This window comes from Gopherus flavomarginatus, chromosome 1 (assembly GCF_025201925.1).
Source record: "Gopherus flavomarginatus isolate rGopFla2 chromosome 1, rGopFla2.mat.asm, whole genome shotgun sequence".
NCBI classification, from domain to species: Eukaryota; Metazoa; Chordata; order Testudines; family Testudinidae; genus Gopherus; species Gopherus flavomarginatus.
Genome location: NC_066617.1, coordinates 303154892 through 303182820, shown reverse-complemented (window position 1 = coordinate 303182820; position 27929 = coordinate 303154892). Strand labels below are relative to the sequence as shown.

General features: G+C 43.2%; 1 protein-coding gene across 4 annotated transcripts in view; it reads right to left on the bottom strand.

The window, feature by feature from the left end:
- DIAPH3 (diaphanous related formin 3) overlaps positions 1–27929 on the bottom strand; it is a 555175-nt gene that overhangs the window by 454203 nt on the left and 73043 nt on the right. For all 4 annotated transcript variants that reach the window (XM_050947581.1, XM_050947589.1, XM_050947561.1 and 1 more), the window contains one exon: positions 25890–26020. In XM_050947581.1, the coding sequence (XP_050803538.1) occupies positions 25890–26020 (131 nt within the window). The remainder of the gene's footprint in view (positions 1–25889; positions 26021–27929) is intronic.

Below are 27929 nucleotides of genomic sequence, written 5' to 3'. Positions count from 1 at the left end.
TTTAACGCTGCTAAATTCGGTATAAATGCATAGTGTAGACCAGGCCATACAGAGAAAGCTTCGCAGGTAAATAAACCATGTACAACCAATTGTCCTAGTCAATAGGATCCATCAAGATTTTAACTTACCATTAATGGCTCACACTTTGCATAATTACAATAGGACTTCAGAGTTATACTGCATATTTCTAGCTTTAGATACAAGAATGATACATGCATACAAATAGGAGGAATATATTCAGTAGGTTTAACCTTTGTTATAATACCTTACAAGAGACCTCTTGCATAAAGCATATTCCAGTTGCATCATATTTACTCTCATAAGCATATTTCAGTAAAACATATGGAGTGCAATATCATGGTAAAGTTGCTAGCTTTGACTACTGCTGAACACTGTATATATTTTTTCACAGACCTATCCACGGTGGCCCCCAATTTTTTTTTTATTATTATTTTTTAGCGGTAACAGTTAATTTAGTCCCCATAATTTTTATGTATAATTGAGATTATATTTTCCAATGTGTATTACTTTGCATTTAACAACACTGAATTTCATCTGTCATTTTGTGAGATCTCTTTCTAAGATTTCAGTCTGCTCTGGATTTAACCATTTTTATTCTCTGGCTTTCTTTTGGTCTGGAATATTATTTCTCAGTGTTATTACGCCTCTGAACATCAAAAGAAAGGGAAGCACTCTATTATTATTATGCCTTTCAACTGAGGATCTTGATTATTTAAAATTAATTTAATCTCTTTTTATAAACCATCAATTGCAACCACCAAATTAACAGCAGAAAAACCCTGCTATATGGATTAATAAACTGTTTATATATCAAGATGCTTCATTAGCAAAGAAATTCAGATGTTTAAGTGAACAAGTGATGTTACTATACACAAAGTGATAAAATTAATTTTAAGGGGCATTAGCAAGAGAATAATTCCTCTGTGCTACATAACCAGAACAAGAACACTGAAAGATTTGGCCTAGGTAAAAAATGTTTTATTACCAGTAATAATACACATTCCAAGGAGCAGAAAAAAACTGATTTAGAATAAAAATTAAGTTTCGTACAGTGTTCTGAAAATATCTGCACTGTTCTAACTCCTAGTGTTCACTGTTGTGTCCTGCATTTCACAATGAAGAATATTTAAGGTGTCATATCTACAGTAACCACATGAGTAATACAAAGTCTGAACAACAATCCAATGTCATTACGAAAATAAAACTTAAGTTCGGAATAATTACAATCTTGTCAGCTACCTGGAAAAACAGTTTAAAAAAAGTAAGGCGTAACATTTAGATATTCAAATGCCTCTCTTCCTCAAGATTCACCTGGGTATCTAATACTCTAAAACATTTGTTTTAAAAAAAAATTGTTTACTAAATCAATGTACGTCTTTTGTTCCCATTGAAAGCAACCTGATACAAAAATAAAATCAACTGTCACTTTGCAGTGCTAGAAAACCTACTGATGCTAGTGCTTCTAGTAACTGCTAAGAAACAAGCTACAAAAACCGGAAAGGAGTATATGTTGCAAGAACTTGCATATTCTTATTTGGCAATGCAGGTAACAAAAAACAGTGGAGCATATAATAATGAGCTGTTGCTTTAGTTAACAAAATCTTAAATTCAAAAGGCTCTTTAGGAACATCACATTGATGCACATTACTTCAGCGTCAAGTGACTCAGCAACACCAATGATGGACATGGACAATGTAGAACTGCATAGATCATCACAGGACTTAGCTGCTGTGGCCGATATTTGTAACAGATAAGGCAAAATACTCCCAATATTTTAAAAGTTTTCCTTATATTGTTACAAAAAGTATTAACACAGGGATTCAAATAGCATGCGACTTTCAATAATTTAACTCCTTTAATTTGAACCCACAAATTCTCCTACCTAGACTCACATCATAAAATCATAGGTGGTTAGGATTGGACAAGACCTCAGGAGGTCATCTAGTCCAACCCCCTTACTCAAAGCAGGACCAACACCAACTAAATCATTCCCAGCCAGGGCTTTTTCAAGCCAGGCCTTAAAAACCTCTAAGGATGGAGATTCCACCACCTCCCTAGGTAACCTATTCCAGTGCTTCACCACCCTCCTAGTGAAATAACGTTTCCTAATATCCAACCTAGACCTCATATACAGCAACTTGAGACCATTGCTCCTTGTTCTGTCATCTGCCACCACCGAGAACAGCCTAGCTCCATCTCTTTGGAACCCCCCTTCAGGTAGTTGAAGGCTGCAAATCAAATCCCACCTCACTTCTCTCTTCTGCAGACTAAAGAAGCCCAGTTCCATCAGCCTTTCCTCCTAAAGTCATGTGCTTCAGCCCCCTGGTTATTTTCATTGCCCCCCACTGGACTCTCTCCAATTTGTCCACATCCTTTCTGTAGTGGAGGGCCCAAAATTGGAAACAATACTCCAGATGCGGCCTCACCAGTGCCGAATAGAGGAGAATAATCACTTCACTCAATCTACTGGCAATGCTCCTGCTAATGCAACCCACTATGCTGTTAGCCTTCTTGGCAACAAGGACACACAGTTGACTGATATCCAGCTTCTCATCCATTGTAATCCCCAGGTCCTTTTCTGCAGAACTGCTGCTTAGCCAGTCGGTCCCCAGCCTGCTGCAGTGCATGGGATTCTTCCATCCTAAGTGAAAGACTCTGCACTTGTCCTTCTTGAACCTCATCAGATTTCTTTTGGCCCAATCCTTCAATTTGTCTAGGTCACTCTCAATCCTATCTCCACCCTCTAGCATATCTACCTCTCCCCACATCTTAGTATAACCTGCAAATTGGCTGAGGGTGCAATCCATGCCACCATCCAGATCATTAATAAAAATGAACAAAACCACGCCCAGGACTGACCCCTGGGACACTCCATGTGATACCGGCTGCCAACTAGACATCAAGCCATTGATCACTACCCATTGAACGGGACAATCTAACCAGTTTTCTATCCACCTTATAGTCCATTCATCCAATCCATATTTTAACTTGCTGGCAAGAATACTGTGGAAAACCATATCAAAAGCTTCACTAAAGTCAAGATATATCACGTCCACTGCTTTCCCCATATCCACAAAGCCAGTTATTTCATCATAGAAAGCAATCACGTTGGTCAGGCATGACTTGCCCTTGGTGAATACATGTTGACTGTTCCTGATCACCTTCCTCTCCTTCAAGTGCTTCAAAATGGTTTCCTTGAGGACCTACTCCATGATTTTTCCAGGGACTGAGGTGAGGTTGACCAGTCTGTAGTTCCCCGGGTCCTCCTCCTTCCCTTTTTTAAAGGCAGGCACTATATTTGCCTTTTTCCAATCGTCATGAGTTTTCAAAGATAATAGCCAATGGCTCTGCAATCACATCAGCCAATTCTCTCAGCACCCTCAGATGTATTAGAACCGGATGCATGGATTTGTACATGTCCAGCATTTCTAAATAGTCCTTAACCTGTTCTTTACCACTGAGGGATGCTCATCTCCTCCCCATATTGTGTTGCCCAGGACAGCAGTGTGGGAGCTGACTTTGTCTGTGAAGAGTGAGGGGAAAAAAACATGGAGTATGTCAGCTTTTTCCAAATTATCTGTCACTAGGTTGCCTCCCCCATTCATTAAGGGACCCACACTTTCCCTGACCTTTTTCTTCTTCTAACATAGCTGTAGAAACCGTTCTTGTTACCCTTCATATCCCTTGCTACCTGAAACTCTAGTTGTGTTTTGGCCTTCCTGATTACACCCCTGCATGCCCGCACAATATTTTTATATTCTTCCCTAGTCGTCTGTCCAAGTTTACACTTCTAAGCTTTCTTTTTTAGTTGAAGCTCAAAGATTTCACCATTAAGCCAAGCTGGTCGCCTGCCATATTTGCGGTTCTTTCTTCACATCAGGATGGCTTCTTTTAAAAAAAGCCAGCTTTCCTGGACTCTTTTCCCCCTGATAGAAGCCTCCCAGGGGATCCTGCCAATCAGATCCCTAAGGGAGTCCAAAAATAGTCTGCTTTTCAGAAGTCCAGGGTCCCTATTTTGCTACTCTTTCTTCCTTTTTGAGGATTCTAAACACAACCATCTCATGGTCACTGCTGCCCAGGCTGCCACCCAATTCTACTTCCCCTACCAATTCTTCCCTGTTTGTAAGGAGTAGGTCAAGAGGAGAACACCCCCTGGTTGGTTCAGGAGTGAAATGTTACAGAAACTTTTAAGCAAATTGTTTGGGCAGTTTTTGTGAAATTAATTCAGAAATGGCTTTAGTATTTCAGATTGCCCATGCACAGAATCCTCCATGAAAATTTGTCCATATATTAGTTGAGATAATTATGTTACAACATTAACATGTCATGTCCATGGCAATTAATTTTTCACATATAGCTATGGTTCAACATTTAAATAGGAATTCATGCAGTAATTAAGCTTCCTTGTAGTTAAGGGGAAAAAACATGAGATGCTCTTACAAAACTACAATAGAAAATTCCTCTTTTTTGTTATTTTCATGATTGTTTTTGACTTCTTCTGGAAAGAAGGTGCATTGCTCCCTAATACATCTTTTCTCAGCTCAACCAGACAGCAGAGTTCTGCTCACTTAGCTGAAGAGAATTTAGCTGGGCAAATGTATTTTACTTTGTGCTCTTTATTAGCTTGTATTTCTCTTAACCCTATCTCCTTATGCAGGGCATTGCCTGTGTGTCACCTTGGCAAAATAGTATATTCTATAAAGGATCTTATACCATGATGATTGGTTTATCTGACCAGTTTCCAGTAGTGTAACTGTGAAATGTGACTATCATCTGTCATATGTTACTTAATAATATCTTGTGCATCTCAGTATTACATTAATCGTTCCGATCTCCAGAAAGCTTCCATTTCTCTGGTGGTTGAATGTGCGTCATTCTGTTGGTACTCAGAGGCTACATGGTGTTGAAAATAAAATACAACACTGATTGTATTTTTGTTGCAAAAAGTTTTCCTTCTGTATTGCTGTTAAACTGTGATTTAACAATTTGAGTCAATGGAAGATGGTTTAATATAATATATGGAGATATACCTATCTCATAGAACTGGAAGGGACCTCGAAAGGTCATCGAGTCCAGCCCCCCTGTCTTCACTAGCAGGACCAAGTACTCAAGTACTGATTTTGCCCCAGATCCCTAAGTGGCCCCCTTAAGGATTGAACTCACAACCCTGGGTTTAGCAGGCCAATGCTCAAACCACTGAGCTATCTCTCCCAGTTCTTCGACCTGTTTTACTATACATTGTTCTAAAAGAAGCACATTCCTCTCCATGTGTCTTTGGGTTGAACATCTATACTAATTAATAGATAGCATAGGAATAGGTAAATATGGATGTCTTGGTCCCTCCCTAAGAATACTATTACTTGAGTCATTTGGAACTAGTAATATCATTTGGTGTGCTCACAAAGGAATAAACTTGTTTCATAGTGGTGATTTTGGGCAGTAAATCTAGGAAGTTCTTATATTCCTGGTGAGCATGTATTTAACATGCTTCTGAGGAGTTTGATCAAAGTGATAAAGCTAAATTCTGCTCAGTTATATAGGTGCCACCTCCTATTTGAGTCAATCAGCATTGCACCCAGTTAACTCAGCAGAATTTAGTGCCTGTTCTTTCAACGAAGCTAAAGATATTATGTACTAGTGGTATGAACAGTTTTACCTTTTTGGTAGAAAGTACTTTTTGGTTTCTGCATCTTCTTCCCACTTTAATCTTTGATTTTCAGTTTCTAGGAAGGGTGTCTGAAGCATTAGTTACTATTTTCATCATTATTTCAAAGAATTCTAAAGGAAATGTCCTCAACTGATTGAAAGTGTTTGACTTTTCTGTTTGTCTTGCCTTGAAGTCAGTTGTTAAAAGTAAGACTTATAACTGAAAGATGTCACCTCTCACCTCACCTTCATATGCAAGTACTGCACAGGTAAATTAAATGTACATGTAAGGCTCCTTAGTGGGATTTATGGAATCTGCTGTTTTGCTCAGTTCCCTAGTGTGAGGAAATGGAAGAGGGTATTTGTTTTACCAATATGTCAAGAGTTTGGGTGTAGCGGTACCTTGGTAGAAAGAAAGAACTCTGTTGCCCTGGGGGCAGACGTGAGAGAATTTGGAGAAACAGACATGATGGTCACTGCTAAACTTAGTGGTGAGCTTTGGACTTAGACACACATGCATCCCGAGAGAAGGTGAAGACTGAGTAGCCTAGTAGCAGTGGACCCTCGCAGACCATACATCCTGACTGAGCAGACACAACACAGCATCTCTCACCATGCTAGTGCAACTCAGCTATCTGTGCACCACCAGTGGTATTAGAAACCTAAAGTGGAGGTAAAGATTTTGGGTGCCTCCAGAAGTGGGGGAAGAGATTAAATTTCCTCAACCCTTTTAGGGGTGCTAATCTATACCCATTCCCTTGCCTAGTATTCTTTTATATAAATGATCACATAGCTTCTGTCTAATTGGGTCTTTGTGTCAAGGGCTTCCAGAACCACAGAAGGAAATGGCAACTGTGTCCAGCCCAAAGAGATATAGATGCAGTCACGCTATCTTAGGACATCTACCAACAGCTGTGACCAGTGCAAGGGGGAGCAGGGTGTTGGTAGTATGTCTATGTACTAGTAGTTGAAAGGCAATGCTGCCACACAGGTGTGGCACTTGGGCCAAGTAATCCACTAACTATACCATCTCCCTCACACAACCAATGAAATGGTTGCATGCAATTTAGCTACATAGAGAGGGTGGTGATTGGTTGAGTTACCTCTGTTATCACAATGGTCTAGGACTCTTGGCATGGCATAGATAAATGGTTTACTATAGATGAAAACCCATGCTGTTGCACAGGTATAAGTCAAAATAACGGAGATCTTAAAACCTGGAAGGTAGCAGATTATGAATCCCCATGATGACTGAAGACGGCAATATTCTAAACAGAAAGAATGCTCAACCATGCCTGTAGCTGTTTCCATCATTTGACATATACTCAGACATTCCAGACTTCAGAGTGGCAAACCAAAGTTGTTCTTATATGGATATCTATTTTTAAATCTAGTAAATTACAGTGGGAAAGCTTTCCCCAAAAAGAGGCTTTTGCAGCACTCCCTTATAGCTGAGGCCTGGCCTGACAAGAGCAATTAACACCTCGAGAGGAGGCCTCATTTCTTAGAAAATAGAATTAGAGATGTAAACAAATTGTTAGGCTGATAACAGAACACTTGTGCTACATACGTTAAGTAAATAGATCAGTAGGCTAAAAAGACAATATCTGAGCCAGCTAAGGTAAGAGGGAGAACACCTAGGGAAACCATGTACTATGAACAAAATAACAATGGACAAGATAAGTTAGGAATGTAGAAATGAGGTAGGAAGTAGATTGCATGCAGACAATGCACGGACACAGCATGCTGCACAAGAATTGGTTCCTGCAAAGTAACCAATTCCAAAAAATGTGAGAGAGATATAGTGGGTGAGGCAATATCTTTTATTGGACCATCTTCGGTTGGTGAGAGACAAGCTTTCAAGCTTACACAGAGCTCTTTCTTCAGGTCTCAAAAATGTGTGGTGCAATGCATAGTAAACACAATGTAGTGCGTAAATGTATATAAAGGAAGCAGTTTTCTGTGCAACTTTGGATATGTGTAAAACCCCAAACCACTCCCTACGCTCGAGGCTGATCAACTCAAGAGTAGCTTTCTTGTACGCTAAATAAAGGGACCTGAATGATGAAATCAGGAGCCGGACTGAGGGTTTTTTAGATCACAGAAAACTGGATAAAGTTTCCTCCTGGAACTGAAAAAGATGTTTTGTATAAGCCAAGTGGAAAAGGTCTCGGATGGAATCCCAACATCCCTAAGATGGTTAAGATCTGGGTTTGTTCAAGATCTCTGGAAGCTTATTATATGATACAGATCCTCTTCACTTCATCTCCAAGCTCTAATGCCTTTTGTTGTGGTGATTCAGTGGCAAGGATGCTAGCCCAAGACTCACGAAATCTGGATTCAATTCTTTGCTTCACCACATACTTCTGTGTACCCTTGGACAAGTTACTTAGTCTTTTTGCAAAAAGAACAAGAGTACTTGTGGCACCTTAGACACTAACAAATTTATTTGAGCATAAGCTTTCATAGGCTACAGCCCACTTCATCTGATGCATAGAATGGAACATACAGTAAGAAGATATTTATACATACAGAGAACATGAAAAGGTGGAAGTACCCATACCAACTGTAGGAGGCTAATTAATTAAGAGAAGCTTTTATCAGCAGGGGAGAAAAACGTTTGAAGTGATAATCAAGATGGCCCATTTTGGACAGTTGAGCGAAGGTGTCAGGATACTTTAACATTGGGAAATAGATTCAATTAGTGTAATGACTGAGCCATTCCCAGTCTCTGTTCAAACCTAAGTTAATGGTATCTTTCTGTACCTCAGTTCTTACATTATTGTAGAACTGGCATAATAGCATTTCCCTACCTCACAGGGAAATTAAAGATTGTGAGGTTCTCAGATACAAGAGATCCTACAGAAGTGATTCTCAACTTATGGCTCGATGCTGGCCCCATCGGCACACATCTTCAGTCAATATGACGTCCTCAGAGCCATACAGGTAGTATACATATTGTTTGACTGTGGCCCACATAAAACAGAGTTGCATATGCAGCCCACAATGGTAAATAGGTTGAGAACCATTGTCCTACAGTGTAAAGATTTTTTTAAGATCTTGTCCCAGAGTAACATAGCTACCTTGACAGGCCACAGACAAAGATTCAGATGCAGCTGTGTCCTAATCCATTTATGGCCTAGACAAGATCAGGATCAAGATCCTGAACTGACACTGAACATGGACAAGAAGCCAACAGAAGCAAAGAAAGGACAAGTGACATGATTATAGAAATGCATCCTGTTGAAAAAGTAGGCCCTCAAATTCTGCACAAGCTGAAGCATCTACACTTCCTCTGTGTTCATCCAGAAACACAGGGAATTAAACTAACCCAATCTAGAGTACCCACATGGATCACTGAGGCCAGATCCTCACGAGGAAGGAAGGGGAGAAATTTTCCTAGCAAGAAAGCTGTTTTTCCATTGGACAGTGCCTGGTGGTTTAGGATTAACAATAAGATAAACAAGACCTTCAGGCTTTGTTCCACTTTGGACACTTGCAAACTGAACAGCACAGCAACCCAACTAATGCCTCAAAGCATTTTTCCCCTCCACCAGCATAAACTCATTCTTGCCTGGCCTGAGTCAGCTGATCTTCATATAAATGCTGATTTCCAGAATGAATTTTCACATCCTTCTGGATGACACTGTTCAACAAGTAGAGAATAAACAAGCAAGTGCCATCAGCATACTGATGGCAGTGAAGCCCATATTGTGTCATCATCCCTTGAACAGAAAGGGGGACAGGATGGAATCAGTGGAGGAATTTGCAAATGAGGGCCCTTGGGGAAGAGTAATTGACAATCGCCATGCTCTGAGTCCAGTGGGAGAGGAATGACTAAAACCATTGTGGCACTGTGCCATCTATACCAGCTTTGTCATGTATGCACTTTAACCATACCCTGTAGTCAACCATGCCCAAAACAGAAAGAACATAGTATGAACCCTGGAGATATGTCCTCTAGCCATTGCCATGAGAAAGTAGCCTTTTTATCAAATTAATGTTATCTCTGGGTCCTCTAGTCTGAATCATTTTAGCCAAGTGCCCCTCAAGTCTTTACAAACTATTCAATGATAGCTCAATGAAACTTGCCAGTTTTGATTAAAAGAGCAATATGAGTACCTCAGAATTTGAGGTATTTCCTATGCTTCATTTACACAATACTTAGAAAATACTGCAGATTACAGAGAAGAGTGATTTATGACAATGAATAAAAAATTTCCAGAGTGACCACTGTAGATACAAGCATTGCCACAGCACACACCTCTGAAATGCAACTAACTCAAGTAAAATAAAAAAAAAATAATAATCCAGGACACAATCTTAGAAGATTTCTGAGTATCATATCCAATTGAAATAGTAAGAATATTTGTAGGTAGCTTTAAAGTATTTATGCAAACTGGAATTTAATCAGGACATATTGGATTAAAATCCCTGCTGGACAAAAATTTCATTCTTTTAATGACAGGTTCAATTTTTGAAAGTAAGCTGCAAAAGCATACAATCTTCAATACAAAGTAGTAAAATACGGAAAGTCTACACAGTACCCACATATTCAGCTACAAAAGGGCTTACTAGGATAGAATGAGGCCCCTGAACTCCTACTGAGCAGAGCAGTGACTGCCAGATATAGAAATCAGACCTATTGCTCTGAAGTTAACATATAAGATGCTGAAAATCTCTCCAGAATAACCTAAATTGGATCCAAATTACAATGAAGCCAGACTCTGACACTGCTTCCTGACACCACTGCTGAACAAATGAAAAATTTCTATAATTTACCTCATCTTCCACAATGTGCATCATCTTTAAAGTGCATTACGTATAAACAAAGTGAGAATAATGCTTGTCAGACACTTTCAATCTTCAGAAAATATTTTTGCCTTTGCAAAATAATTTTACTTTCTTCTTCAGCGCTCAGAAGTTTGGAAATGCCAGAATTTAGGTTACACATTAAACTTTCATTTGGCCCTTTGTGCATATGCATAATACTGCCTAAACAGTCACATACCATTTTTCACACAGGATCCTGGTCTTCAGTGCACGGAATGAAAGATGTTCAGTGAACAACTAGCAAAGTATATCAATGAGTGGAGATTGTCCCTCAGTAATTGAGAATTAAGTTGGTTGTCCATTTAGAAAATACAATCCATGAGGAAAGTATTTGTTACTTTCCTGACTGCACTTCTCATTGGCACTCCAGCTCATCCTTCCTAGTATTGCCAATGTCCGGTGATGTGATCAATGTAGATGTCCCTCAAACACCTGATGACATACGACACCATGAGTTGTCACATCAGCCAAGCATAGCATTGACTGATTCCACTTTCTCTCAGCACGTGATTCTTACTGGGGTCCCATGTGTCTACAGCTCCAACGACCAGTGCGTGTGTCTGGACCCAGTAACTCTTAGCTCTCAAGGTTTCGGTCAGAGAGGCATACTTCTCTACCTTTCGAGCTCGGATATCGTGGAAGGCTGGGGTCCTGTTTTCAAACAGCACTGTGATGTCCACCACGATAATCTTCTTTGGTCCTTGTTGATGACGATGATGGCCAATCGCAGTTGGCTGTCAGTTCCGGGGATAGCAGAGTTTACAGCAACCTTTCCCACAGGTGGCAGGATGTCTCTGGTCAGGTGATCTTGGATGGCGTTGTGTCGGAGCTGCGAAGCTCCCAAATGGGGCTTGCAGCTACACAGGACATGGGGTAGCATCTCGCTGGCATAGCCACACTTCCTGCATCACTTGTCCCGATTCCTGTGGTGGACACAGTTGAGCCAGGACCCAGTGGATGAACCTCCAGACAGCAAATCGAGTGAAGCTGCCCCCGGGGACGAAGTGGCTCTCGGAGCGATAACAGTGTGCTCTGTATTCTTCACTTGTGGCACCAGGACTCCCAGCTCCGGCATTCCTTGCACCACATCCAATGGCAGCCAACATGCTTCTCCAGTCGTCACGTACCGTTGCAGGCACTAGTCCAGAGTGAAGCAAAGTCTCCCCATCTCTTCCAAATTCACCTTCCTGCAAGCCGCTCAGGTAGGTGGTGACATCTTGATTGGATGGGGTCCTGACAATTCGCTTCTTGACAGTAGCCAGCAGAGCACTCTCCACGATGTTCCTCACCATCGCATCTGGACACATCAGAAGGCATGAGTGATCACAGCAATGTTGCACAGAACACCTATTCGAGGGACGTTGGCACCACACTGCCTGTGCGAGATGTACACCACTGCTGGCCCTCTAGGGAAGAAACATCCACTTCTTCACCAGCTGCCAGATGGTGTTGTCTGCCTCATTCAGAGGTACCTTCACCACAGCAGATCCCCTCAGGACAAATGAGATACAGAGGATCAAGAAAGTGTTAAGGCATTGATCTTCTGCCATGGTGCCTGTAGGGAGGAGTCTACTCCGGCCACATCTCGTAGGATCTCCGTGATGGCATAGAATATCATGGTTGGAGGGGATCTCAAGAGGTCATTTAGTCCAACCTCCTGCTCAAAGCAGGATCAATGGCATCCTCCAGTGTCTGCTGGACGCGGAAACCCGTCAGCATGCCAAGATGTTGGCATGTTTGCCTGTCCTTGAGGAAGAATCATAGAATATGAGGGTTGGAAGGGACCTCAGGAGGTCTCTAGTCCAACTTCCTGCTCAAAGCATGCCCAATCCCCAGACAAATTTTTGCCCCAGATCCCTAAATGGCCCCCTCAAGGATTGAACTCACAACCCTGGGTTTAGCAGGTCAATATTCAAACACTGATGCACACTTTCTGGCATTGAAGTGGAGTCCCATCCAGTTCGCAGCCTTGCTGGTGATGTCAAGCATTTATTGCAGACAATCCCAAGAGTCTCCAATCAGGACCAGATCATTTTTGTAGGCCCGGATATTCACTCTGTTGTCGTATAGACTGTAACCACCTAGACTGCTGGAGATCGCTCAAATGACAGCTCCATGGCTAAGTTAAAAATGACGTTGATTCATTCCCAGAGTACTATCCATCCTATACAATGAATGAGGCAAGGGTCATGTGCAGAGGGAAGTGTCATCATGTAACTGAAAATTATCAATGCATGCACACAAGGGGGCCAAACTACAATTGCACAGGCAACTGAATACTTTCAAATAACTTTCAAGTGTTTAAAAGAACATTAAGATTACAAAGTTAGTATCTGTATTTGTATGCAATTTCCTAGTTTTCTTCAGAAAATTTCAAAAAAAACCATTTTATGACGTGGCTCTCTAGTGATAACCATATATATCAACAGTTTTTAACATCCACGGCATATATCTTTCCCATTTGAAGTGATAGAATAATAGACAGCAAAAGAAAGCTGTTATTCTTGTAACCAGCAAAAAGTGGGTTAAGAATTTGCCAGCTGGTTTCACAGCTGTTAACTAAACAGAGGAATGCTGAGACTCTGGAATGCTGGGTTACATTCCAAGTTCTAGAACTGAGCATACTCTAGTGGTTTTACCTCACCTCTTCTCCCTCCAAAAGACACCCCCAGTTTGTCTGTCAACTCCAAATCCCATAATTTGTCTCTGCCCATCCCCTTGTACTCAAGTAATTATGATTTTTTTTAAATAAGCAAAACATATTTGCTAAACTCATTCTTTGAAACGGCTAAACTGTTTCTGCTGAAACATTAAAAAAAACTGCTTGAGGCAGACACCAGGCCAAACTTCAGCCATTCAAACAAAGTTTCCATGCTGAGATGCAAGCAATTAAAAACAGGGTCTAATAATTACAAAGCACAAGCAAGCCTTACCTATAGGTATTGCTATCAGTTCCACCTATAATTTTAAATATGCTTTATTAAACAATAACAATTTATGATTGCCTGGTTGTTACTACTCAATAGTACAAGATCATGAGCCTTTTATTTTCTTGTTGAAAAGTGTAGTAATATTGTACATACTTCGCATCAGTAAAAGGAATTTATGACTCCTGTAGAGATTCCTAGAGCCATGAACACTGATTTTACATAGAACTCAAAAATGTATTGACGTTTGTTTGTTATTTATCAAAAAAAGCTAGTTTTGGAGACTAATTTTTAGATCTTCCACAAATTAAAACAGCTAAAAACAAATGCAAAACTGATTGGCAAGAGCTTGATTTTATTGTGTTGTGCTTGTTTTATTCATAACACAATTTCTCTGGAATTAAACATTTTTAATAATTTTCTCTCCATCACTACTTTTTGTGAAATTAAGGTTATCCATCAGCTTGTCAAAAACAAAGTACGTAGTTTACAAGCACAAAAACTTAGAAATATTATTCACCATACATGTTGACAACTCAGTCTTCTAATAAATACTCAACCTCAGTCCTATGAAGCGCAAGACGGAATGACTAAACTAGATTTGATTTCACAAAGATAAGTGAAACCAATTTTACAGTTTTAGAACTGTTCACATCAAGTTGAAAGCTGTATAGCTTTGATCTGTAGGTACAGTAATAAGTCTTGAAAACATATGACTGTATATTTATTGCAATACTAGATTGATTTCAGCCTGCTTGACTGTTATGCAAAGTTAACTGCAAAACAAGAGTAACTATGTGATGTCAATAGTAAAATAGTAAGCACCCTGGTGGGCCGGGCCAGTTTGTTTACCTGCCACGTCAGCAGGTTAGGCAGACTGCAGCTTCCACTGGCCACAGTTCGCTGTCCCAGGCCAATGAGGGCAGCGGGAAGCACTGCAGGCCAATGGACGTGGTGGCCGCAGCTTCCCGCCAACCCATTGGCCTGGGACAGCGAACCGCAGTCAATGGGAGCCGCAGTTGGCCAAGCCTGCCAACATACCAGGTAAACAAACTGGCCTGGCCCGACAGGGTGCTCACCCTGGCGAGCCGCGTGCCACAGGTTGCCGACCCCTGTTCTGTTTCACCATTTGCTTACTATTTCATTGATTTTAATAAAAGGTCTTTATGACTATATCTGTCTCAGTTGAGCTTTCTGTCATACCCTCAAAGGTCCTTTTATAAACTCTATGAAGCCTGATTCAAGATGAACTTTTATCTTCTGATCAAATTGGCAAGACTAAACCCATACTAATTAGTATACATTATTACTAATAGTAATCAAAATTAATTAAGTAAAATTAAATTAAGTGGATAAATTAAATCAACATTACTAACACACCCCAAATCAAGCTACAGGCTGTTCCAGCTACCATATTCCAGTCAAATGAAGCTAAACAGTATCACTTTTAAATGTTGCTCAGCTCACATTACTCCTTCCTTCAAATACCTTCACCGAATTCCTCTTGCATTGTCTGTCTAGTTTAAGCTTCACATCCTCATTTTTATAGGCTTAATCTTTTCTCTCACTTCCCACAACTAGTCCTCCACTCCCCTTCCCCTGCCACTTTATCTCCCCTTACCTTACCCTTCGTTTCCCTGTCATTTTATATTGAGCCACTTACATAAAATATTGTTCCTAACCCAAGTATTCATTCATCTCAAATTCCTCCTCAAAATTTCCTTCTTCCACAAAATCAACAAATGCTAACCCCCACCAATAAAACTGAGGTCCTACATCCATAATATTAAAAGGTGAAGGGTGTGGAGGAACATAGTGCATTTTTATTTTGCCTGTTAACACTGCAAGTTCCACGTGTCTGTCACTTTTATTGTTTTTAAATAAGATTTTTGGTTTAAAAAAAAGACAAAATACATGCAAGAACTCCTCTTTTCCTTTCAGATAGAAAATATGAAGCAATGTTTATATCCAAAGAGTTTCCCTTTGTATCCTTGGAGAAGGGTGTGACATGGTGTACCAGGTGTTGGGTGCCACCTTCTGGAGAGGCCTCCAACTTGGCGCATCCCATCTGAGGTTGGTGTGTTTTAGAGGTGACAAAAATTAGTGTACAACACCAAGAACTGCCTAGAAAGGCCATTCAAAGGGATGGAAGCAGGAAGAAAGAAGCCAATCAGGGCCGAGCAGGCCAGATTAAAATGTCTAGCTGTTTCCTCCAGACATCAGTTCTGGGTGAAGCTAGGAGAAGGGAGGAAAGATTTTTCATTGTCTTAACCAGGAAACCCAACTTCCTGAGAGGCTTAACTAGCCCCTGCTTTTGGCTAAACCAGCAAAAGACTGTTTTATGTTATGGAACTTAAAAGCCCAGGTGGCCATCTTGAGATAAATATCAGTTTATTACTGTAATAGTATGGCAAACAGACTTTGCAAGATGCCCACTGGCTCAGGTGAGCCAGTAACAAATAGACAGTACCTTCTGTGCCCTATTCAGCACTGAGCCAATCACTCCACATAACCTAAAACTATTCTTCTAAAGGAGAAAAAACTGTCGTATCATGACTATCTTGTGCTGTCATTTTACATAATATGCTGAAACAAGCAAGCACTTAAGTATATGGATTGTGTTGGTGGTTATCCTTCCAAAGCTAGCTTTTCAAAAGGGAAAAGCGATGCCTATTCCTGCTGCTTATGTCCCATAAAGTCATAGTGGAACATCACCAGGCACCAATTTCAAAGTAGCACCCTAAGTACACACCTTCTACGACGAAGGAGAAGTAGGAGCTGTAAAATCTAAGTTCTGCAGTGTGAGGAAGTAGTTTGTTGTTTTTCCATAAACTATAAGGCCAGAAGGTACCATTGTGATTATCTAGTCTGACCTGCAAAAAAATAGGCCATAGGATTTCCCTGAATTACTTTTTATTTTAACTAGAATATTTTAGAAAAAGCCAATTTTGATTTAAAAATGGCTAGTGATGGAGAATCCACTGGAACACTTGGTAACACAGTTAGGAACAATTATCCTTTCAAAACAGCTAGAGCATAAATAGCATTACAAGTCTTATGGAACAACCCTATACAATGGAGACAGGCTGAACTTAGCCTCCAAGATTATCATTTCCCAGTAGATGAACAAAAACTAAAACATTCCATGTGGAAAGAGAAAAAAAAACCTTATTTGCCTTTCATAACTGTTGTTCTTCTAAATGTGTTGTTCACGCCCATTCCTTCTTGCCAACAACTATGATGACAGGCCAGGAGCACGGATAATGGAACTACATGAGTAACACATCTCGAAGAATAGTTATGCAAGGCAAGTAACTTTTCTTCTTCAAGTGCTTGCTCATGTTGATTCCATTGTAGGGGACTCACAAGCAGTCAAGGGTTAAAATCATATGCATTTTATATAACAACCTGGTATATGGATTGTGCCAGCTCTTTCTCAGACCCAAAGTCCAGAGTATGGTCAAGAAACCAGAGACCTAGCAAATAGTAATTAGTTAAGAGAAAGCTGGGGTAAACAAATCTTGTTTTGCTAAAATAGGCCTGGACAGCAAATTGCCAGGTGTTGGAGCTAAGAACTAAATAATTGTGTCTTATTCAGAGTTGCAAATTGAACAAAGGATCCCTGTTCCTATTGCATCAGTCTCTTCTGTAGAGAAGATTTTTCCCACAGATCCAACCCTGAGTTTATGAAAAGTTGGCACATGTCAGTATAAGATATGGCATCCTTCCACCTCTCTTCCCAGGGACCAATGCCTGCCTTAAGACATAAAAGGGACAATCTTTATTGACATATAGTTTCCCTGTTTCTTTGCTTTAACCCCTAGGAATGTACCTGTTGGATAAGCAAAGGAGTTGCTCCATTCCTATGGACCTCAAATCAAAATTAAATATTATATATATATTTTATACTAATAACATTTTAACAAAGTATCTAATTAAACGTTAACTTGCTAACTTGAGACCATGGGTGGAGACATTATGTAACCTTTTAACCACTGGCTAATGTGCTATCTTGTCTTGCTGCAAAACCTATCCCAGGGTGTGGAACTGCCTACCCCGACACTTTCCCTGCCCATAGAAAATCTGTATATTCTGTTGTAATCAACTGATTGACAGTGTCTCTGAGACTGATAAGCAAGGTGACACTCTGCCAGCGCTGTGTGTAATAAACTCCGATGCTTAACCTCTACACTGTGTGGATTTATGTCCTTCAAGCAGAATCCCTGGAAGTGAGTTTGGAGTTCACAGTCTTGCAGATTGAAGTACTACGCTGCCGAAAGCAGCATCAGCCCAAGCTTGCTGGGTCAGTGCATACTGCAATGCAAATGTGTGGACAGACTACCAGGTTGTGGCTGTCACAAAGTGTGGGGGAGACAAGGCCCTGCACCCCTGGCTTCCTGTGATTCACCACGACACTCAGCCAGCCAATAAAACCAAAGGTTTATTTAGACTACATGAACACAGTGCAAAACAGGTCTTGCCGGTACAGACAACAGGACCCCCTTTAGTTAGGTCCATCTGAGGGCCCCAAGGAAGCCACAGCCCCATCAGGGAGCCCAAGCCCCATCGGAGCATCCCTCTCCATATCCCTGGAGCTCCAAACTGAAACTACGTCCAGCCTCTCACTCAGCCTCCCTTCGGCTCCTCCCCGAGTCTTCGTGTCCTTTGTCCAGTTTCCCGGGCAGAGGTGTTACCTGACCTCCAACCCCCATCCTGGGTTCTCATGTTACATGCTCAGGTATATCCCCTTCCCCAATACAGGCAGTCCCAGCAAAACTCCCCGGCAACCTTCCCAGGTCAATACTCTCCACTCAGTATTTAAACACATCAAGAACATTCCCATTTTGTCACAGCGGCTTGGAAAATTTCCTAGATCGGCACCTGAGTGACAAAGGCTGACCATGAAGCCTGTGCCCTGGTCAAGTTAGCCATCACAATCGCTAGCAGGGACACCTTTGCCAGCTCATAGCAGTAGCGGATGCTATAATCCAGGATGAGATTCTCTGGGTAGACACTAGGCAACCCGGCCATGACAGCAACAAACAATTGTGTAGACTTACGGAACAGCTTCGTCCTCTCTACATAGAAGGTCAATGCCCGCCAGATGTTCAGAGTAAGCAGCTTTTGTGCCTCAACCGTAGTACGAAGCTTCGGGCAAAAGACCGGTAGGTATGTGTCCCAACCAGTATGGAACTGGGGATGACCTTGTGGAGAAAAGCCAGGTGTGGACACAGCTCAACCTTGTCCTTACAGAAGATCATATAAGGCAGCTCTGACATGAGTACCTTGATCTCTGATATCCTACAGGCCAAAGTTATAGCAACCAAAAAGGAGATCTTCCAGAAGAGAAGCAGAAGGGATCAGGTAGCCAGGGGCTCAAGGAGGGTCCGTGAGCCTGGATAGCACAAAGTTCAGGTAGAAAGGAAAGACCGGGTCCTGAACATGCAGGTAAAGGCGCTCCAGAGGTTTCAGGAACCGCGCCATCATAGGATGGGTTAACACCAGCCTGCCATGAAATGGAGGATAGAAAACTGAAATGGTCACCAGATGCACCCTGACAGAGGACAGCGACAGACTCTGGAGCTTAAGATGCAGCAAACCCAGTCCAGGATATCATGCAACGGGGCCTCTTCCACTCGGATGCAGCGATCTGAGGTCCAATATGTGAACCACTTCCTCTTAGCCACTTAGATAGTCCTGGTGGAGGGTTTCCTGCTGCTCAGAAGGACCTGCTGGACACCGGAAGAACACTGCCATTCTTCCCCACTCAGACACTCAGAAACAAGGCCATCAAGTGCAGTGCTGTCAGGTTCAGACGCAGCAGATTCCTGTGGTTCTGGGACAGCAGATCCAGCCAAAGAGGCAACTGCAACAGGGTGCCTGTTGAAAGGCTCAGAAGCATGGAGAACCATGCCGGGGCTATGAGGATCACTGTCACTCTGTCTTGCTTCACCTCGAGCAGGACTCTGAGGATTAATGGCGCCGGCGGGAAGGCATACATCAGCGCTTCCAACCAGACAGCCCTTGTCCAGGCCCAGCAGAACAGGAAGTGCCATGTATTCTGTTCTCTTTCTGGACGCAAACTGTTCCCCACTCGCGGAAAACTAGAGTGACCACCTCCAGATGGAACCGCCATTCTTGGCAAGACGAGAAGATTCCACTGAGGCAATCCTCCAGGACATTCTCGGCTCTGGGTAGGTGGGCGACCACCAAATGAATGGCATGCCACACATAAAAGTCCCAGAGGCTGAGCGCTGACGTACGCCCTCCCACCGGTACATTGCGGCGTATTGTCTACCATTACCTGCACCACCTTGCCTTTCAGATGGAGCAACAAAGCCTGGCACACCAGTTTAACCACCCTGGGCTCCCTGACATAGATATGGAGGGCTAGAGTCGTGTTGCAGCCAACGGCCCTGGGTGTTATGCTCACCCAGATGGGTCCTCCAGCCCAGATCCAATATGTCCGAGACCAAGGTGAGCAAGGGCGATGGGGTCGCGAAGAGGACTCCCTGCAGCACTAGCTTGGGATCCGGCCACCAGTCCAGAGATGAGACCTTGTGACCACTCAGGTCAAGGGGGGGCCTACTTGGAATGTAGACCGAGGCCAGCCATGCTTCAGGGGCCTCAGATGAAGTCGGGCATGGCTTACCATGTAGGTACACACGGCCACGCGGGCTGTGGTGAGCGGTTGACTCTTTATGTGGCCAATCAAGACTGACATTGCTTGAAAGCACGCTTCCATTAGGAAGGCCCTGGTCCACATGGAGTCAAGAACCGCTCCGATGAATTCTACATGTTAAACAGGTGTTAATGTGGATTTTTCTGTATTTAATCAGCAGATGCAAATTGCTGCAAGTGGAGCACACCAGATCGAACTGCCCTTGATGAGCCAATCATCGAGATACAGGAAGGTCTTGACCCCTCCATGCCTCAGGTAAGCCACCACCGGCGCCACGCCTTTCATGAACATCCTGGGGGCCGAGGACAGGCCAAAGAGTAGCGCTGTAAACTGGAAATGGCATCCCACCACTAGGAAACACAGGAAATGTCTGTGTCCTGGGAATATGGAGACAGGGAAGTAAGTGTCCTTCAAAATGGAGAGCAGCACACCAGTCTACCAGATCCAGGGAAGGGATGATGGAGGCCAGGAATATCATGCACAATTTCGACTTCATGAGCAACTTCTTGAGGCGTCACAGATCCAGAATGGGTCTGAGTCCCTGTTCTGACTTCGGGATTAGGAAGCAGGAGGAGTAGAATACTCTCTTGCATATCCCGAGGAACCTTCTCCACAGCCTCTAAGCCTAGGAGATTCTTGACCTCCTGAATAAGGAGTTGCTCGTGAGAAGGATCCCTGAAGAGGGACGGGAAGTGAGGTGGCGGGGAGGAAGGAGAAGTGGCCAAAAATTGCAGGGTGTAGTCCCAAGGCACTATGTCCACGATCCAACGTAACCTGCGACCAGGCCGAGCGGTATGGGAGAAAGGCAATCGAGGAAAGTGTTGGAAGGATCCAGGCAGTTGGCTCCCAAGCGCACCCTCAAAAGGAGCACTTCTAGCCCCCCTGGTGTTTCACTAGGCCAGGCTGTCCAGGAGATCGGGATGACGAAGGGTGGTGGCGCTTAAACGCGGCATTTCTTATTTCTTGCAGGCCCCATCGAGGCTGCCATTGTCTAGGAACAGCTGCCTGGACATCTGAGGAGCATGCATCCCCAGGGTGCAGAGGGTCACCCTCATATCCTTCAGGCCATACAAACACACATCCATTTGGTCGGAAAACAGGCTGACACCATCTAACAGGAGGACCTGAACAGAGGTCTGCATCTCCTGGGACATGTTGGTGGTCTGGAACCAGGAACTTTGCCACATCACCATCACGAGAGACAATCGCTTGGCAGCTGAATCGGCTGCATCCCAGACCATCTGGAGAGAGCACCGGGCTGCTGTGGTCCCCTTTCACCAGGGTCATCTGGTGAACTCCTGGGCCACCTCCTAGGACATGGAGTACTTGAACTTGAGGAGAGAGCCCCACAAGTTACAACTGTAGCAGCCCAAGAAGACCTGGTAGTTAACCACCCGAAACCAGAGGCTGGCCATGGAATAAATTTTATGACTAAACAAATCTAGTCTCTTTGCCTCTTTATTCTTATTGGTGGAACTGGTGGCCCCCTGCTTGTCTCGTTTTCTGCCATCACGACCAATGACGCCAGTGGTTGGTGGGAGTACAAGTACTTGACCCCTTTTAAGGGAACTAAGTACTTCTTTTCTGCCCTTTTAGAGATGGGCGGGATGGAATACTGGGTTTGCCAGATGATTTTGGCAACGTTCAGGACCCCCTTGTGTACCAAGAATGCAATTCGCGCTGGGGCAGATGTGGAGAGCACCTTATATGAATGTGCCCATCTGCTCCTCCATCTCTTCCGCCTTGAGGCTCAAGTTCAACACCACCCTGCGAACCAGTGCCTGTGCACGCAGTGCACACAGAAATTGTCCAGTGAGCTAGCTCTGAAAGGCCAACCACCACATCTTCTAGATGATTGGATGACTAGGGGAGGTCCAGGGGTGTCTCAGGCCTGGACTACACTAAGCATTTAAACCAAATTTAGCAGCATTAAACCAATTTAACCCTGCACCCGTCCACACAACGAGGCCCTTTATATCGATATAAAGGGCTCTTTAAACTGATTTCTGTACTCCTCCCCAACGAGAGAAGTAGCGCTGAAGTCGGTATTGCCATGTCAGATTAGGGTTAGTGTGGCCGTAAATCGATGGTATTGGCCTCCGGGCGGTATCCTACAGTGCATCACTGTGACTGCTCTGGAAAGCAATCTGAACTCAGATGCAACGGCCAGGTAGACAGGAAAAGCCCTACAAACTTTTGAATTTCATTTCCTGTTTCCCAAGCGTGGAGCTCTGATCAGCACAGGTGGTGATGCAGTCCCAAATCCAAAAAGATCTCCAGCATGGACTGTACAGAAGATACTGGATCTGATCGCTGTAGGGGGAGACAAATCTGTTCCATCACAGCTCTGTTACAGAAGACAAAATGCCAAAGAATTTGAAAAAATCGCCAGTCTGTCTATGATAGACAGAGGCCACATCACAGTGCTGCGTGAAAAGCATAACGGAAAGCCAAAGAATCAATGGATGCTCATGGAGGGAGGGGAGGGGGTACTGAGGACTCCAGCTATCCCACAGTCCACAGCAGTCTCCGAAAAGTATTTGCATTCTTGGCTGAGCTCCCAAAGCCTGAAGGGTCAAAAACATTTTCCTGGGTATTTCAGGGTATATGTCGTCCATTTACACACACACACACACACACACACACACACACACCCCGTAAGAAAAGGGGAAAAAGAGTCTCGCCTTTTTTCAATGTCACCCTATGTCTATTGCATGCTGCTAGTAGACGGGGTGCTGCAGCGCTCAACACCAGCATCCCCTTCCCGGTGGCAGATGGTACAATATGACTGCTATCCATGTCATCATCAGCCCGTGAGTGCTCCTGGCTGGCCTCGGTGAGGTCGGCCGGGGGCGCCTGGGTAAAAATGGGAATAACTCCTGGTCATTCCCGGCATAAGGTACAGAATGGCTGGTAACCATCTTAATCATAGCAACTGGAGGCTGAGCTCAATCAGCACCCCCACTTTCATATCTAAAGAAAAGATTCTGTACTGCTTGGACTATCACAGCAGCGGGAGGCTGGGCTCCTCTCCCTCGCCACCCTTCAATGTCCTGCCTGGACTATCATAGCAGCTGGAGGCTTCCTCTCTCTCATTTTATCTCACTAAAAAGTTAGTGTTTCTTATTCCTGCATTCTTTATTACTTCATCACACAAATGAGGGGACACTGCCACGGTAGCCCAAGAGGGTTGGGGGAGGAGGGAAGCAACGGGTGGGGTTTGCAGGGGCACCCCCTAGAATGGCATGAAGCTCAACATTTCCGCGGGATATCTGGGGCTCTGACACGGAGCAGTTGTGCTCTCTGGTTCTCTAGTACACTTGCCCCATATTCTAGGCAGGACTAACTATTTTTAGACAAAACATAAAAAAGGGAATGACCCGGGGAGTCACTCCCATTTTTGTCCATGCACTCCCGGCCGACCTCAGCGAGGCCAGCCAGGAGCACCCATGACAGCAGCAGATGGTACACAATGACTGATAACCGTCATCTCATCGCCAATTTACAATGGCATGGCAGACGGTGCAACAGGGATGGTAACTGACTCTGCTACCTTGCAAAGGCAAACGAATGTTGCTGCGTAGCACTGCAGTACTGCATCTGTCAGCAGCATCCAGTACACATACAGTGACAGTGACAAAAAGCAAAAATGGGCTCCATGGTTGTCATGCTATGGTGTCTGCCAGGGCAATCCAAGGAAAAAGGGCAAGAAATGATTGTCTGCTGTTGCTTTCACGGAAGGATTGAGTGACGACATTTACCCAGAATCACCGGCGACACTGTTTTTGCATTGGGATCTCAACTCAGAATTCAAATGGGTGAGGGAGACTGCGGGAACTATGGGATAGATACAGGATAGCTACCCACAGTGCAGCGCTCTGGAAAATCGACGCTAGCCTCGGTACATGGACGCACATCACCAAATTAACGTGCTTAGTGTGGCCGCGTGCACTCGACCTTTATACAATCTGTTTTACAAAACCGGTTTATGTAAAATTGGAGTAATCCCATAGTGTAGACATACCCTTAGACTCATAGGACTTTAAGGTCAGAAGGGACCATTATGATCTAATAGTTTGACCTCCTGTACAACGCAGGCCACAGAATCTCACCCATCCACTCCTTTAACAAACCCCTGACCTATGTCCGAGCTACTCAAATCCTCAACTTGTAGTTTAGAGACTTCAAGGCACAGAGAATCCTCCAGCAAGTGCCCCATGCTGCAGAGGAAGGCGAAAAACTCCCAGGACCCCTGCCAATCTGCCTTGGAGGAAAATTCCTTCCCAACCCCAAATATGGCGATCAGCTAAACCCTGAGCATGTGGGCAAGACTAACCAGCCAGATATCCAGGAAAAAATTCTCTGTAGTAACTCAGATCCCACCCTATCTAGTGTCCCATTACAGGCCATTGGGCATATTTACCGCTAATAGTCAAAGATCAATTAATTGCAAAAATTAGGCTATCCCTTCACACCATCCCTTTCATAAACTTATCAAGCTTAGTCTTGAAGCCAAATGTGTCTTTTCCCTCCACTGCTCCCCTCGGAAGGCTATTCCAGAACTTCACTCCTCTGATGGTCAGAAACCTTTGCCTAATTTCAAGTCTAAAATTCCTGATGGCCAGTTTATATCCATTTGTTCTTGTGTCCATATTGGTATTGAGCTTAAATAATTGCTCTCCCTCCCTGGTATTTATCCCTTTGATATATTTATAAAGAGCAATCATATTTCCCCTCAGCCTTCTGGGAGGACAGCCTTGAAGTGGATACTGGCTGCTCCCCACCAGCAGCAGCCTCCGGGAAGTCCTGAACCAAGTCTGGAGCCATGGGTACCGCGGAGCCACCTTCAGCCTGTCTGAAAGAGCCATGGAGGGCTGACAGGAGAGGGGCACCGGCCTAAAGGGATTGCTTCATGGATTCCAATAAGGTCATTGGGTTGGCCTCAGGCTCTGCTGCCAGGTCAGCACCAATGCCGTGGACACACTCTCCAGAACCCAATCATGTTGCCTGGGCAAGGGGATGAATTGGGCCTCCAAGCTCGAGAAGTCATTACCCTCCGAAGACTGGTGAGGGGCAGGGGCACAGACAGGTGCCACAAATGGTCCAACTGGTGCTGGGGGTACAGGGAGCAGTGCCGCATGGGGGCACACCCTTGAGATCTCAGCGACAGCACGACAAAGACCAGTGCCGGGGAGATTGACAACGCCTGGGTGAGCTTTAGTGGGAAGCTGCAGCCAAAATATCCCTCGGCTCATGCCAATTCCCGCAGCCCCCATTGGCCTGGAGCGGCAAACCGCAGCCAGTGGGAGCCACGATCGGCTGAACCTGTGGACATAGCAGGTAAACAAACTGGCCCGGCCAGCCAGGGTGCTTATCCTGGCAAGCTGCGTGCCAGAGGTTGCCAACCCCTGTTCTAGAACCAACACAACTACAACACCACTGACATATCCTTATGTAGCATTCAGATGTAGCCAGAATTGACTATTCTTTGGATATAAAAATTGCTTCACGTTTTGTCCCTTATTTTCTTCCAGACAAGAAAAGAGTAAGAGCCTACGTAAAAATTAGAGAACCAGAAAAGAAGAAAAAAAATGTACAGACAGCTTTAAAACCAGAACGGCATTAACAGAGGTAAATTAAATCAAATAGCATCGAAGTATGCATACTTAAAACTCACCTATTCATTTTATTTGGAAGAGAATTTACTATAAAATTCTATGATAAAAGACTACAGAACATTGTTAAATGTTGCAATATGCCCTAGCAGATGGAGGAATTACCTGACAGGGTTACTGGTCAAAGAAACCCGTAGAGATTCTAAGCAAGTGACAAGTCTTTCATCTGTTGCTCCAGATTTTAGTTCCAGGATGAATTCCTGCGCTGTAATCTGTCGGCTGCTCTTGAGGCTTCCCTGCAAGAGGAAAGTCACACTTATTTTCTTTCTGGTACACAATTAGTTTATACAGATTACCCAGTACAATTGTTATTTATGAGAAAAACTTGATTCCTGATACTTAACAAAAAAACATCTTAGGAACTGTACTATGACATTATCCTAAACTGTGAGTAAAACAGGTGGCAATATTTGAAGTTGTATCATACGTTGTTTGAGTTTTCAGTAAATATTTATGACTGCAAATAAACCAAGCAAAAAAGTCAGAAAGCAACACTTGTCAGTAAGACAAAGCCCAGGTATGTTCAGTGTAGCATGATATTTAAATTCTAAATGAATGTTTTAACAGCATAAAGGAAGAGAGAAAAATATCCAAAATGTACCAAAAATACATAATTCAACTACAAAATGTTTTACAAGCGGTGAGAACTTGACATTTTATGGCTATTTGTTTCACTAAGCAGAAAAACAGCAGACCTTTTGATTACCTCTTTTAATATCAGAACATTCAAGTACAACAGAAAAAAAAAGGTTAATTATAATGAATCAAGTCCAAGATGATTTTAGTGAAGACACTCAAAATGTAGCATACATGAAAAATGAGTCTGTTCATTATCTTTACAGATCATCTCAAAAAGTTTTAAGGTACTGAGAAAAGTGACTGGAATAAAACAGGTGTTGAATCATTAAAACACCGTTTGAATCATTCCTCCTGCGATATCCAGCCCGACACTGGATACTCACCGAAATGCCAGATTATCTGCACCCAGAGGTACAGTACACCCTTATTTACAAGTTTTACCTTAAATCACAACTGCTATAAACCACATAGCACTTGTGAGCACTTAAATAAACTTACTTTTGTTTTGTTGTAAGAAAGACTAAAGTAATAAGAGTGGTGGAAACAAATGGTTACAATACACAATAAAATCATAAAATGCAAACCTGAGTTTACATTTATGCATACAGTAACTCCTCATTTAAGGTTGTAGTTATGCTCCTGAAAAATGCGACTTTAAGTGAAACAATGTTAAGCGAATCCAATTTCACCATAAGAATTCATGCAAATGGGGGAGAGGGTAGAGTTTAAGTTCCAGGGAATTTTTTTTCCACCAGACAAAAGACATTATGTACATGTACAGTATACGTTTTAAACAATTTTCAGCAGTTTAGTATTGTGCTCAGCAATGAAGGATTGTGAAGCTTGGGTGAGGTCCCAGAGTAAGAGGGTGGAATATTTCCCAGGGAATGCCTTGCAGCTAAATGATGAAATAGCGCTCGGCTGAGCCCTTAAAGGTTAATACGCTGTTGTTAATGTAGTCTCATGTTCTACAAGGCAGCATGGACTCATGCTCTACAAGGCAGCAAGGCAGCACGCTCTACAAGGCAGCATCAGGGGAGGAAGGAAACACAATAGATGCAGGGCAGTAGCTGCATACACTTCCTTTAAGTGGTTTAGATTGATTGTTGTTCCCTCTGATGGTTTCCCAAAGTCTTAATATTGTGCAAAGCTAAACAATTGAGTAGCGCATTTCATCAATGGCCAAATGGGATGCACAAATGGACCGTCACCGAGACATATCTCCAGATGACTAATTTCTATTCCAAGTATGTAAAACATACTTTCAACATCAATACGTTACTCCTAAAATATTACCCATACAGTAACTCCTCACTTAAAGTCGTCCCGGTTAATGTTTCGTTATTACGTTGCTGATCAACAGGGAACATGCTAGTTTAAAGTCGTACAAATGCTCCCTTATAATGTCGTTTGGCAGCCGCCTGCTTTGTCCACTGCTTGCAGGAAGAGCAGCCCGTTGCAGCTAGCTGGTGGGGGCTTGGAACCAGGGTGGACCAGCAGCCCCCCTATCAGCTCCCCATTCCCCTACTAAGTTCCCTGTGCAGCCGCCACTCAGCAGGCTATCAA